Source organism: Equus quagga, chromosome 2 (assembly GCF_021613505.1).
Source record: "Equus quagga isolate Etosha38 chromosome 2, UCLA_HA_Equagga_1.0, whole genome shotgun sequence".
NCBI classification, from domain to species: domain Eukaryota; kingdom Metazoa; phylum Chordata; class Mammalia; order Perissodactyla; family Equidae; genus Equus; species Equus quagga.
In genome coordinates this window covers 23,783,931-23,798,486 of record NC_060268.1, presented here as the reverse complement: position 1 = coordinate 23,798,486, position 14,556 = coordinate 23,783,931, and the positions used below count along the sequence as shown (strand labels likewise).

Below are 14,556 nucleotides of genomic sequence, written 5' to 3'. Positions count from 1 at the left end.
AGAGATACAAGGTTGGGAATACAAGCCTGGGCCGGAATCTTGGTACAGCTATCTCCAACAGATGCCATCTTCTTCTCCTTCTAGTTGGGAGATATTTGTCTTGGTCAGTTGAAGCTGGGTATCAGGAATAGGAGTTGAAACTGACTCAAGTGGAGAGGCCATTTTTTTTTAACAAGAAATGTGAATCCATGAGTCTATGCCTTTTGATGTGCAGCACATGAATTTGTTAAAAGTACCTGGTATGGTCCATTCCAACAGGGCTGCAAAGAGTCTTTTATTTAATGCCTCTTCTGATAAATAAATTCTCCAGGTTATAGTCCATGATCTTTAAGGTCTGGGAGCTCTGTGTAAAGAATCACCTACCAACCTTTCAGTTAAGCATCTCATTGGGACCCTGATAACAATGTAATATCTCTCTTAAGCAAAGTTGGTTCATATATTTCCTCATCTAATTGCATAGGCCGTCCAGTTATTATCTTGAAAGGAAACAGCCAATGCTTACCAAAGGGTGTAGATCTAAGATTGAAGAGCACTAGAGGACAAATAGATTTAATTTTACTAAAGCCATGACTCTTCTGAAGGAAAGTCCTCAACCCACTGTGAGAACATACCGATCATTACAAGATAATATTTATATCCTTGAGATGGTGGCATTTCGACAAAGTCTAATTGCCATACATCAAAGGGTACCTTAGGAAGAGGAAAGTGGTCTTGTGATCCATGAAATAGTTTCCCTAGATTATATTTTGGGCATATAGCACAACTAGTATAGGCATTATGAGTCACTGTGGGAGAAAGTGTCCAAAAGTATTGTTTCCCCCCTTTCTTCACCACCTTTATTTCTTTTCTTCCATGGCGATTTCTTGAACCTATAGATGGAAACCTTTTACTGGGTTAGCAGAGTTAATAGAAAGTAGCAGGCATTCTTGAGGCTGGACAGCATACCCAGCTTGATAACATCCTTGCTTATCATTTAAGTAAGACTCATCTGTAAACCAATTAAGTAATAGAATGCAGTAGTCTATTCCCCTTGTGATGTTGGAAGCAAGGTAGCAAGGTTAAAATAGTAATGGTCTTCACCTACACAATATAACCTAACAAGGTTTATCATCATTTACTTGACAACGCTTCCCATGCAATTTAGCACACCAAACAAGCCTAATTAGTATCCCCCCCTTTATAGGAAGACAGAACAAATTTCTTTGAGAAGTCTCAGGGGCCCTCTGAAAATCTTCAGAGAAATTCTCTTCCTTCTTCCAGGTGAAAAGAAAGCCTTTATTCAGGATTTGACTATTTTTTAGGGGATGGAGGAGGAGCTTGTCAAAAAGATCAAAAGATTTTAAAACACTTGGTCAAACAAGATCAAGTGTCTGCTGATCATGTCTGCTGTGAAACAGTCAAGGGCAAACAGAGCACATCCCTTTTGAGAGAGAAAGCCAAATTCTAATTTTTGTACCAGCTTACTTTTTATATTATTACTTAATTTTCTATTAGCTTTTTGCGACAAAACTTTCAATAAGACTATTTTGGGATGTTGAAGTTTTTGCTTTTTAAGTGTACTTTTTTTTGTTTTTGAGGAAGATTAGCCTTGAGCTAACTACTGCCAATCCTCCTCTTTTTGCTGAGGAAGACTGGCCCTGAGCTAAGATCCATGCCCGTCTTCCTCTGCTTTATATGTGGGATGCCTACCACAGCATGGCTTTTGCCAAGCGGTGCCATGTCCGCACCCGGGATCCGAACTGGCAAACCCCGGGCCGCTGAGAAGTGGAATGTGGGAATTTAACCACTGTGCCACTGGGCTGGCCCCTTAAGTGTACTTTAAAATGATCTTATCTAATCCAAATGTTCCTTCTAATGGCCAATGTGATTCCCCTGAGGCTGGTGGCAGTTTGGTAGGACCCGTAGCCACAAATGGAGTGCAACTCACATTTGTCTCTATCTCTGACCACAAAAAAGGGTGCAACTACATTTTGTCTGACAATATTTCGGGACCTCTAACCTGACAATTATTAAGCCAAGCCCTCAGGACATGAAACAAGCTTAGTAAGATTTTTTTTGCTGTTATTTGTAAATATTCACAGCTTCCAGAACCTTTAATTTGAGTGATTGTGCTGGAAATCGGCAAGCTCAACTCTTTAAAAATTTCTCTGTTACCTGGCTCTTAAAAAGGAGCCTCATAGTGGCCACTGTAATTTCAAATTATCTCGGGTTATCTTGCCAGGCGTTAACAGCTATCCTTATTTCATTAAGCACTTGCAAGTCACAGCATGAAGCCAGCGGATTTCGGAGGTAAGGCAGCCCATTCAGGAACTGGTCGGCTTTTAGAAGCTTGATTTCCTGCTTTTCTTTTAGTTTTGTTTTGCTATAAAGTCTGAAAAATTCATAGGGACAGTGTAGCGGGTCAGAAATGTGTTGCCTATGTTACTCCCTAAAGAAATGTCATAAACACTCTCTTATGTGCCTCAGTTTCTCCCTCCAGCAGCCTAAAAACACTGTGGGGGCTCAGAGCTCAGGTGACCAACCCTCATATGAGCTTCCTGGGATGAGCCTGTAATTAATTACCGTGAGGGATGGTGGAGTTCCCTATGGGATGACTACACGTTGTGAAGGTTTGACCCTCCAACACTCCTGCTAAGGTTCCCAGTCACCTGAGAATGCCTTTCAGCCAGGAGGGGCAATGTCCCTTTTCTTTGGAGTTCAACACATTGTCTCTCATTTCTCTATCAAGCAGTTTGTTCAGACTTTATATAAACAGAATTCTTTACAATTTAAAACCAAATTCAAAAGGTCAGCCTGCCCCATTCACTCCAAAGTTCCCACTAGGCTCCCCCAGCCTAGGAAATTCCCCCTAGGTTTTTCCTAGGAATTCTCCTCCTAGGTTCTTCTTACCTAGGGTATGTCCCGGTACCCTGTAAGACACCTAGTCTTAAGGTTTGAAATAGCTCATATAAACTCTGGCCTGTTGACTTAAAATAAGGAGGTCTGGGTTTCAGGAGAACTCACTAGGGTCAACTGAAGAATGCAGTGATCTGGGGGGCTCAGTGGGCCCCTCTTGGTACTGAATGCTGGTTCAGTGTAGATTCCGGGTGGTCTCCAGTGGGTTTCTCTGAAATCCTGCTGACTACACCAAGAAATGTCGATGCAAATGATCCATAACCAACCTATAAATCAAAATTGGGGTGAGTTTCTTATGAGCCAGAGTGAGGATTATAACCCAGGAAGGCCTTAGAAGGCATTCTGGAGAAGCATGGGTTTCAGTACAGTCTTATATCTTTTTAGAACAAGGAAGATACATTAAACACACCCAGGATACATTTTCAAAGAGGTATTCTGTTGCAAACTAGCAGGTCAACATGACCATGATGCCAGGAAAGAGACTTATCCGGGAGTTACAAATAGGGCATTACCAGTAGGGCATAGGAGGTAAGGTATGCATTCTTATCTTAAGAGAGTGCATTCCTTACTTTAATGGATAAGCAGATGTGCAATGTATGTTTGATAGGCCATAAGTCAGGCTTTCTGGTTCAAGCTGAATCAGTACTGAACTCGAATAGTTACCCCATATACCTCAATATGTGAAAATCTCTTGTCACTGGTGATTGGCTTAGAGAAGGTAAGAATTTTCTACGGCCCAAGGAGGAACATATTTTGGGGAAGAAGACTGTCTTTTTATAACGGGCAGCCTTCAGACTCAGCCCTGGCACAGGGCTCAGCACCACAGAAGTATGACTGAGAAATTATACAGCATGGGGTTTAGGGGGAAGGAGAGCGGGAGGAGGAAGGAGGAAGGACAGCCACAACTGACAGCAGAGGGCTGCCTGGAGCATGCTGTTGCGTGTTGAAAGTGGTTCAGTGAGTCAGTGAGACTTCAGTCACACTCGCTAGAGATCCATTTATTATGGTGCCTCAGTCCCACTCCCCGCCCCATGGGAGTCCTGCCTCTGACCCAGAAAAGGTGGTCAAGCAGAGAGGAAGGTCAGCATGACACCTGCTGTGAGAAACACTTCATTGTTCTCTTTATCCAGGGCAGGTAGTGTGAGACCTTCATGAAGACTGCTGAAGGGGTCCCGTTCTTTTGTCCATAGGAGCAAATACCCTGAGCCATGTTTTCACAGATGAGGGGGCCCCAGGAGTCTCCTGGGGACAGGGAAAGGAATGACTGAGCTGGCCTCTTCATGGTCCTGCCCTTCCTACCACCCGAGGGCTCAGCGGTCTCTATTATGGGCTGCCTGGGAGAGCAGGGCCAGGCCAGGCACTGTCACCTCCCTCATCTCAGGGCTCCAGCCTGGCTCTGACTGTTCCTTGCAGCTCTACCCAGGCCAAGGTTTTCTCTCCAATCCTGAGGGAAATTTTGGTGAGAACCCTGCTGTGGGGTGACTGATCCTTCCTCAGCCTGCAGCCCTAATCCGCTCAGGGGAAAAAACTAAAGACTGGATTCGTGGACCCAGGCTGCTCAAGCTGTAGGCCGAGGCATGATGATATGGTCACTCCCATCCCCGAGAGCTCCCCATTTGCTCTCTCCTAGGGCCTATCCAGGTGGATGCTAGAAACATTACCTTGAAGCTGTTCTTCATCATTTTTAGGTCCCCCACACAAATCTGGGTGGCCCTGCTGTAATAGCCGTGGAAGAAGAATTCACACTCCTGATCATTCTGCACTGTCAGCTCCACCTCTGCAGAGTGGTTGCTAAAGTGCCCATTGAATATTGCCTCCAAGCCGGCCACACTACACACTTGTCCACGCCACACCTGGGCTGTGCCCCTGGGCAGGCTGAGTGGCCACACAGCTGCAGTCTGCTTGGCCTTTCTCTCCAGCTGATGGGACGAGGCAAGAAAGTCCAGCTCAGCCACTGGCCTCCTGGGCCTGGACACAGGGATGGGGTCATGCTGTCTTCCCTCTCACCTGAGCCAATTGGGACCAGCTAGGTGGCCAGGATTGGAAGGGGGGAAGGGGACAGGTGACACAGGGAGGGGAAACAATCTGGACCTAGGACAGCAACAGCAGCAGGGAGGTTCCCTTACCTTTAGTAACATGATGTCATTGACGAAGTTCTTAGGATTATAGTCTGGGTGGCAGATGGCTTCTCTCACAGGGATGACCTGCTGGGTCCTCTCCTGCTCCTGAATATTATGGGCCCCAAGGGTGACAATGATTGGGCTTCACAGAAAATAGAATGGGGATGTGGGGTGCATGGAATCACAAGAGATCCAGCCCTGGAGCCAAAATGGGCGGCTGACAGTGGAGCAGGGTCGGGGGAACCTAGGAGAAATCAAAACAACAGGAGGACTGGGCCCTGAGTGAGTCATTCCCCTGTGCTTCTCAATGACATAGAAGGTAGGTCACCTAGAAGCTTTCTCTTGCCCTCGGGCAATATTGTGAAAGTTCTCTGAGTTTGCATTTTGACCCTAATGCATGCTTTCATCCTCCACAGTTGCTTTATTTGGCCAGTGTGGTCTCTCTTCTCAACTGGGCCACTTGCTCTCACCTCTGGCCATCTGACCCCAAAGCTTCCCTGTCCTATTTCTCACTTTCCATGGACCAGTCATGCTCTCAGATGGCTCCTCTCATGAGCTCTTTTGACCTTGAATTACCAGGAGCCGGGGGCACTCCCCTGGGCTGCAGGCACTGGGCAGAGGACAGGGGTCCCTCTAGGGGTCTCAGGAGGTGTCAGTTGTTGGTGGCCCCTCACCTTCCCCAGCAGTGAGCAGCAGTGAGAACAAAATCCTTTCTCAAGAGGACACTGCTGCACCTGTTCTTTTGGTCCTTAAGCAGAAACTGAACCAAGGCCTTGTAGGGGTGGGAGTGGGGCTTGGCCTCATGTCCTCCGATGATGTCCTCTGAAAGAAAACACTGGAAGATGGGCTATCTGGGAGCCATTGTGATCAGAAGGGAAGGCTCTGGAAGGTGGTGGTTGAGGGTGGGGTCTACAGTGCCCTGCTGACACTGGGGAGAGTCCTCCCAGGTTCTCCTTGCAGCAGAATAACCTTTTCTGAATGTCAAGCCTCAGAACCCTCTGTGAGAAAAGGGAGGACAGTGCTTGTTGTCCCTGTCCTACTTCAGACCATGCATGGAGGAGATAAGAGCTGTCTTCATGATGGTGGAGCCCAGGGGATGGTGGACAGGGCTCCCCTGACGCCTTCTGTCTCAGTGAGTGTCCCAACCCCTCTGTGCCTCTGCTAATGTCCCAATTATGTCCCGTCCTTTATCAAATAATCAGTCTGTGAGCTTATGGAGATGGATTTTCTAAAATCCTCTTGTCCTAGGGTCTAACGCGGCCCAGGATCCCAGACAATTTTTGGCTGTGTGAATGAATTGCCTTCACTTAGGCTTAGAGTGAGGTTTGGTGCGGATCATGTTGGTGGAATTGAAGACCGTCATCATGTGGGGAGGGCACTCTGTGGAGCAACTGAAGGCCTGGTAAGGCGGGGGGAGGTGGGGCTGAAAATGGGGGTATCCGGGCCTCTGGCAGAGCCACGGCAACAGGGAAGCCCTGTTTGCAGTCATCCAGACTCTTCTGAGCTCAAGTGCACCCTGTGCTCCTCTCCTGTGCAGGGGTTAGGGGGTGAGGGCACCAAGAAATGAAACTGGTTGTTAAGCTGAGTCCAGCGACAGGTCTCACTACTGCCGTCGATTTGTCTGAGCTGTCCTTTCTTGGGTTAGAGTGAGGGATTTTAATTACTTGCCTTTTGTAGCTTCTTGTCCTCTGCCAATGCTTTTTTGTGAGCACCCACTTTCCAGGTGATAAGAGAAAGGCTCACACACTAAATCTTTTAGTGAACACCCTTCCTTCCTGCCATCCTTGCTGAGTGTCTGTGCAGCACTGGACATGTTAGTCTAGGTTTGGGATGGGATCTGGGGTCTAGAAAGTTCTTGGGTTCAAATTCTGGAAAATCCCTAGCTGTGCTTGTCAGAAGGGTCAGGAATACAGAGGGTTTTGTGAGTTGGGATGATGACTCTGAAGTGGCAATGGTCACTCACCTGTGCCAGCCTCATGAGCCAGAAGAAAGGCCAATAAGAGCAGGAGTGGCTGCATCTTTCCTGAAGGTCTGCCGAGGTCAGAACTGCTGGTGTTTCTTCTTTCCAGATATATTGTCCCTAAGGACAAAGCACGGGTATGACTCAGGATCTCACAGACCTCTAGACCTGTGCTTCTTGTTGTCTTGTGTCATCTTCAGGGTGGTTTTTGGAAGTTCTCTGGCTTGGGGTAGGTGTCAGTCGCACTGTCACCAACCACACTTGCACTCCCAGTGCTGAGTCACAAAGTGAAAGCAAGAAGAGAGAAGGAGGTGAAGTCTGTTCTGCAGCCAGTAGCGGAGCTGGACCCCAGAAGGCCCTCAGCTCTTGGCTCTTTTTCCATCCTGATGAAGTCATGAATAATTATTTAGCAAGTTAGGTCCAGGGATGTGAGCAAGATGGCTCCTGCCCTTAAGAAGATGGAGGCTGGCTGGAGTGGACTGAGAATGTGTGGTTAGAGTAGAGGCTGGTAAGTGCTGTGGTGGGGTCTGCTTGGTGGTGAGAGATAGAGGCTGGACCTGCCTTAGGAGCCTGTAGAGTTGGACATACCCAAACACCCCAAATGGTAACCACACTTCCTCTCTGACCACAAGTCAAGCCTTGTATTTTGGAATATTTAAAACCCCTATTTATTTCTTTTTTAAACATTTTTATTGTGGTCTAAATAGTTTATAACTGTGAAATTTCAGTTGTATGTTAAGATTTGTCAAACACCATATAAATGTGCCCCTGCTCCCCTTGTGCCCGCGCTTCCCCTCTTTCCTCCCAGTAACCACTAAATTGTTCTCTGTGTCCGTAAGTTTGTTTATATTCCACATAGGAGTGAAATTATTTGGTGTTTTTGTCTCTGGCGTATTTCACTTAACATGATGCCCTTAAGGTCCATCCTTGTGGTTGTGAATGGGAAGTTTATGTCTTTTTTATGGCTGAGTATTATTCCATTGTATACATACAACACATCTTCTTTATCTTCTCATCAGTCGTTGGGCACTTGGGCTGCTTCCATGTCTTGGCTATTGTGAATAATGCTGCAATGAACATAGGGCTGCATAAGTCTCTTTGTGTTGTTAATTTCAAGTTCTTTTGAAATCACCCAGGAGTGAGATAGCTGGGTCATATGGTAATTCTATTTTTAATTTTTTGAGAAATCTCCATACTGTTTTCCAAAGTGACTGTATCAGTTTGCATTCCCACCAGCAGGGGATGATGCTTCCCGTTCCTATACAACCTCTCCAACATTTATTAGCTGTTTTGAATTCTTTGTTGTTTAGGTTATGGATTTCTGTGCCTTCAGGTTTGTTTCTGGGTATTTGTCATTTTCCTTCTGGTTTGGAGCTTTAATATGCCTACTCATACTGCTTGATGGAGTAGATTTTTGCTTCCTCTGGTCGCAGCTGCTGAGTTCTGCCACAGGATGGGGATCAGGCGCTGTGTATTCTGGGCCTGGCATGAGCAGGGTCTCCTCAGCTCCAGCCACTGACTGCTTTTCTCTCTGAGTGACTAATGGATGGCAGGTCTGGATCACCTGGAAGGGGAAGGGGTACTCTCCTTCCCCAGTGCTTCTCCCAGCCCCTGCTTGTCTCTCTGTAGAGAGCTCTGGGTGATTGCAGGACTGTGCACTTTCCCTTTCCCAGCCGCCGATGTCAAGCTCTTTGTACTGTGCTCTGGACGATTCTGGGGCTGGAGTACTGGGCAGGGGAATCTCTCTCACCTGCACACTTTTCCCTCCCCAGCCGCCACACTCTCCCTGCTGTGCTCCTGATGACTCTGGGTCTGCGCATTTTCCCCGCCATCACCGCCAACCTCTCTGTGCCTTGCTCCAGGCGATCCTGGGGCTGGAGCGTGGAAAGGGATGGGACACCTCTCCTCACCTACGCCCTTTCCCTGCTGCTACTACCATGCTCACTACACTGTGCTCCAGATGATTCTGGGGCTGGAGTACCGGGCGGGGATGGGGCACCCTTTTCACCTGCGTACTCTCCGCCTCCACAACCCATCTCTCTCCATGGAGCTCCTGTGGGTGAGCTTCCACGTCCCCAGAGGAATCAGCCTTCAGGCGTATGGCTGCATGGGTCTCCCAGACGTGTTTTGTGATGTGTATATGTCCTCTGTTGGTGTATGAATGTCCTTTACATTGTATCTTAGAGGGGAGAGTCCAAGGGAAGAGCTTACTCTGCCATGATGCTGAAGTCACTCTAGAAGCCCCTCTTTAAATGAAAATATTCTGTGACCAAGAGGGCTTCTCTTATCCCACAATTTTGAACAAAATCCAGGCCTTGATATTCATTTGACAAAAACAAGCCATCATTGAGTCCACTGGAATTGAATAGCCTGATTGGTTTATTCTTGAGTCATGTAGCACTCCTGGCCCTGAGGTGGGGATTGTTCCACCCAAATCATAGTGTCTGTTTTCTGGGGAAGGGGTCTCCCTTGAGAAATGCTGGTCACTGTTGTCAGATGACCGGGAAATGGATGCCGATCATTCTAATAGTATACAGTAAGTATTCTCTGTCCAGGGTCCAGTGAACCATGGCTCTCATGTCCCTGGGCCCCCAAATTATAAGTGTTTGCCAATAGATTATCCCAATACTATCTCCAATATGATGACAGATGAAAGAATAATGGAAAAGAACTGATTACGAGTTCTAAACAGGTCAATCCCAATTCTGTTAAAGCAACAGTGTCTTATGAAAACAGAAAAATAGGGAAGGCAACCTGCTTAAGCATTAATGATGATGATCTCTGGGTGGTGGTATTCTCGGTAATTTTAATGTTCTTATTGATATATTCTGCAATTAACTGTCTTTCTATGATGACTATGTATTACCTTTATGCTCAACATACCTTTTCCCATTGTCAAAGGACACTCATCAATGGCAAACATTCAGCAGACCATTTCTTTCTAGTCTCACCTTCTCTAAGAGGAATGTTTTAAAAATGAGCTTACTTTATTGAATCCATTCTTATATAGAAGATTTAGAGATTCTTGAAAAACAGAAGAAAAATTTACTCAATTAGCTATAGGTTCTAGGACATTTTGGTAAATAAGGGAAGAATTAAGTATTTCTGCTCTAGAGATGGAAGTTTATTAAGTCCCTGGCAGCCTCCCTCTATCACCCTCTACCCACTGCATTTCTGGCCTCTGCCCCAGAGAATATGGACGGATCAGACCTGGGGGTGATTTTATCCAGGGCAGAGAGCTCGAGATCCTGATGTAGACTTGTAGATATTTCCCATTCTTTTTTCCAAAGGAGACAATGCCCTGGGCCATGTTGTTACACACGAGGTGGCCCCCAGGGTCACCCTGTGGCCATAGGAGGAGGGACTGAGCTGGGCCTTCTCCTCGTCCTCCTCTCCCTGCTGCCTTGCGGTTGAGTGGTCTCTGTTTTGGGGCTGTGAGTGAGATCTGGGCCAGGACAGCTTTTGTGGCCCTCCTCGGTCCTTGGGCTCCAGCTGAGCCCTGACAATTCCCCTCCTCTCCTCCCCAAGGAAGACTCTGCTGATAAGTGGCTGTGGGACAGTCTGCTATCCCCCCAGAGTAACATAACCAGAGAGTGAGTTGGTGACAAAGCTGAGTATATAGGGATATAGCTAGTTCCCACTGCCCCAGGTCTTCTCATAGCTTGGCTGTACCCAAGGCTGGGCATGGACGATAGTGGGGATCTCATCTTAAAAAGAGTCTTCCTCTTTGTTGGGTCCCCCACATATATCTGGGTAGCAGTGTTGTGATGGTCTTGGTAGCGAGAGATGCATTGCTTGTCTCTTTGGACTGCAAGCTATACCTCATGCAGTTTTCCAGCTGAGAGAATACTCTCACCAAGGTGCTCCCTGTCAGCCACACTGCACCCCGTCCCTGGCTTTGCCAGCTCTCTCCTCCTAGGCAGCCTGAGGGGGCTCACAGAGGCAGTCAGGTTGGCCTTCCTCTTCAAGCTGAAGGCAGAGGAAAGGAATTCATAAGGACTCCAGGAGTTGCCTTCTCCACAGCCCTGAGACAAGTGAAGGGGTCATACTTGGAAAGAGGGACAGGCATGAGGTTGTGGGGGATGCAAAATCCTCAGGATTAAAGTGTGCAAGAACCAGTGGAGCCACGTGCCCTACCCTTAGAAACGCAGTGTCATTACACAAATTCTTAGGATTGTCGTCTGGGTGGGGGATGGCTCTTCTCACAGGGATGACCTGCTGGGTCCCTTCCTGCTCCTGCATGTTGTGGAACCTCAGGGTGAAGTAGACTGAGCACAGAGAGCAGAGAGGGAGGTAGATGCACAGGAGATGCACCCCAGGAGCCGTGAAGGAAGGAGGACAGCTTGGGACAGGGCAGGACTGGAGTGGAGATGAATTACAGGGGATGGGGCCCTGGGGCTGAGCATCTCCTTGTCCTCTGCTTCTTGGCAACCTGGGCCGAGGGCGGTTCCTGGAGCAGACTCCAAGTGCTCGGTCAGATGCAGAGCTTACCTGTCTCTAAGCAAAATCATGAATTTGTCCCCTGTGCGCTCTGGGCATGGAGCACGACCATAGTCTCCTTCCAATGCCACCTTCGATCAGCCTCTCTCTTCAACAGGCCCCTTGCACTGACCTGTCCTCTGAAGGGCTCTTCTGTGTTACTGGGTGGTCCAGCTCTGCAGCCCCTGAGAAGGCAGTTCTCTGTGAGGTGTCGCCAGATGGGTGGGGCCACACGCTGCTTCTCACCTTCCCCAGTAGAGAGCTGCTGTCAGCACAAAGTCCTCACGCACAAGGAAACTCTCACAGCTTTTTCTTTTCTTTGGAGTCTGGACCAGAAGAAATGCTAGATAAGGACAAGAATAAGGATTGCCCTCATGGCCCCGGATGATTTTCCCTGAAAGAACAATTCTACACTGCTTGCTGTGCTCATGGAGTCACAGGCTGGAGCAGGGAGATGGGGACAAAGGAGACCAGGGCGGAAGGAGTTGGGGTGGCAGGTAGGGGAGTCTGTAGTAGCCAGAAGCAACCAAGAAGGGGGTCCTGTGGGTTCCTGGGGCAGAAACCCTGGCTTTCCTGGTGACCCACCAGACTTAGCTTTTCTCTCTGACAAAGAGAAGAGCAGTCCTTGTTCCTTAATTCTTGCTGCACACGTGTTGGCAGACAGGACTGGTGTTTGGAACAAGCTATGAAGGACCGGTGGATCCTGGAAAATCCATTCCCTGATGTTCTCTGGGTTTTACAGACCTCACTGGGCTGCTGGTCTGTAATATTTGGAACATGAGCTCAAGATTTTGGGCTGTGTTTGCTCTGTATCTGCTTGAGCCTGACACATAGTAGATGCCCAGTAAATGTCTTCGCTGCCTCAAGAAGTGGCTCCCAGTAAGCCTCTGGAGGAGGGTAGTTTGGAGCAGTGCTGGTAGGGTTCTGAGCAGCAGGCAAGAAGGAGCCTGACAAAGCTGTTGCGCCCGTTGACTGAAAAATTACCAGAGAGGACTTGAGAGTGAACTGGATGCCACCAACTCTGGGATCAACTGGATCCTCAGCTTCTTTCCCAGGCAGCATGGGAATGACAAAGCTTGGAGAAGGGGTGGAAATTTAGGATATGTTTTAGGACATTAGTTAGAAAGCTAGTGGGTCTTACTTTGATTTCGGAAGCCAGCTCCTTTCTCCAAGCTTCCCTTTCCCAGCAAATTATTTCTCATTCCTAGCTTCCAACCTTTTTCCAGGTGCCTTTGTAAAAGAACCCACTTTCAAGACGATAGGGGTATGGCTTGGGGAGGACAAGCGCCCATTGGCTCTTGTGGAGAACAGTGTTCTGCCCTGCCACTTCTGCTGTTTTTATCTTGCATCAGATTTGCTGGTCTTTGAGGGAGGTTGGGCGTGGAAGTCAGAAAGTTCCTGGGATGGGCCAGCACCAGGATGTGTCTGAGTGTAGCATCTGAGCTGGGCTGTGCCAGTGTGGGATGAGGCTGGACCTCTGTTGGTGGGGACAGTCACTCACCTGTCTCTCCCTTGGGAGACAGAAGAAAGGCCACCAGGAGCGGTAGTGGCTACATGTCTCTAGGAAGGCTGTCCAGGTCACAGCGCTGGTGCTTCCTTCTTGTCGTCTAACAACAAGTGTGTCCTCAGTGTTGTGGCTGTTGTCACATAAGGTTCCCTCTGAATGCCTCACATTGCTGTCTGATCAAGTCCTTAGGCCTGAATGGCGCAAGAACTTGACAGTCACCACATGAGCACTTGTAGCTCTTGTCTCAGTGCTGACCATCCCCACAGAAAGCAGGAACTGCTGGCTACACGTGGGGTGGTTGGAGATGTTGATCAGCCACTAGCAGGTCCCTGAGCCCCAGCAACCTGAGTCTTGTGATGATAGATCCAACACTATCTTCATTTCCTTGGCTCTCATTAGACGTCATTGTTGAGGATGATCATTTATGGAGGCCCCTTTCTGTGTGAGACTAGTGGTATTGAGATGAGATTCTTTGTTTCTGGGGGAGGGGACAAAACCATTAGGGATCAGACAATGGTGAGGATGATGGTTACATGGATGGACAGAAGGTGCGGCCCTTGCTGAAGAGGGCTTGTTCTACTTACTAAAGAACTGAGTGGTTTAAAACAACAACGACATTGATTTTGCCCATGAATCTGCATTTTGGTCAGGTTTTAGTGTAGATAGGTCCCCTCTGCTCCCCGTGGTGTCAGGGGAGGCCTGAAGCCTGGAGGCCAGGATCACTTGAAGGCTCGCTCACACATGGCCAGTGGTTAGTGCTGGCTGTCCGCTAGGCATGTCGCTTCCTCTCCATGAGGGCCTCTCAAGTAGTCTCTGTGCATGGGATTGTTGGGTCTTCCTTGCAACATGATGGTTGGCTTTCCCAGAGTGAGCATCTATCAAAAAGTGAGCCAGGCAAAAGCTGTGTTTTTTATCACCTAGACTTTGAAGTCATAATGCGTCCATTCTACCATATTTCACTGGTTTGGGCAATCAAAACCCAGCCCAGCCCCCAATTAAAAAGGAAAGGTCTCAAACTCCACCTGTGAGTGGGAGGAGTGTTGCAGTCCTGTAAGAAGAGCCTGTGGGATGGGAGATACACAGAGGCCGTCCCAGCAAAGCACAATCTGCCACAATGCTCTAGATGCCTGTAGAGTTGGTCAGAGGTTCTGATCTGTCTAAGCCCAGGTCACAGCCTTTGATTGGCTGGAGTCTGTTCTGTCCAAATCCTGTGTCCTGGAAACGGAAGATGGTTGGTTCTCCCCTAAGTTATTCTCCTTAATGAATTACTGATACCACGTGAAGTGGGAACGGATCCCAGAGAGTCAATGCAGTATTCTCACACCACTGCCCAGAGAACGACATTTCTGATATCCCGGTACGATTTGCTAATCGAGTTATCTTGATTATCTCCCCATAGTTGAAAAAGAGGAGAGAGGCATAGAATTGAAAATACTGTTGGTTCTAAACATGTTGATCTCAATTCTCTTAAAAAGCAATAGAACCTTACTTAGTTAAAGAAACAAAACACAATGTCAGTGGTGAGTCTGGCAGGGGAGCCACAGTAAACCAGAGCGAGGTGTCCAAGCCGTGCCTGTGTGGGGTGGGCAAGGTGC

General features: G+C 48.0%; 1 protein-coding gene across 1 annotated transcript; it reads right to left on the bottom strand.

Moving 5' to 3' along the window:
- Positions 1-836: 836 nt before the first annotated feature.
- Positions 837-8,807, bottom strand: LOC124234988 (granzyme H-like). The gene is made up of 6 exons (XM_046652685.1): positions 8,726-8,807; positions 6,979-7,095; positions 5,690-5,837; positions 5,022-5,157; positions 4,557-4,814; positions 837-869 (listed from the first exon to the last, which is right to left on the bottom strand). The coding sequence occupies exons 1-6, from the start codon at positions 8,805-8,807 to the stop codon at positions 837-839; spliced, it is 774 nt and encodes a 257-aa protein (XP_046508641.1).
- Between the last annotated feature and the right edge of the window lie 5,749 nt (positions 8,808-14,556).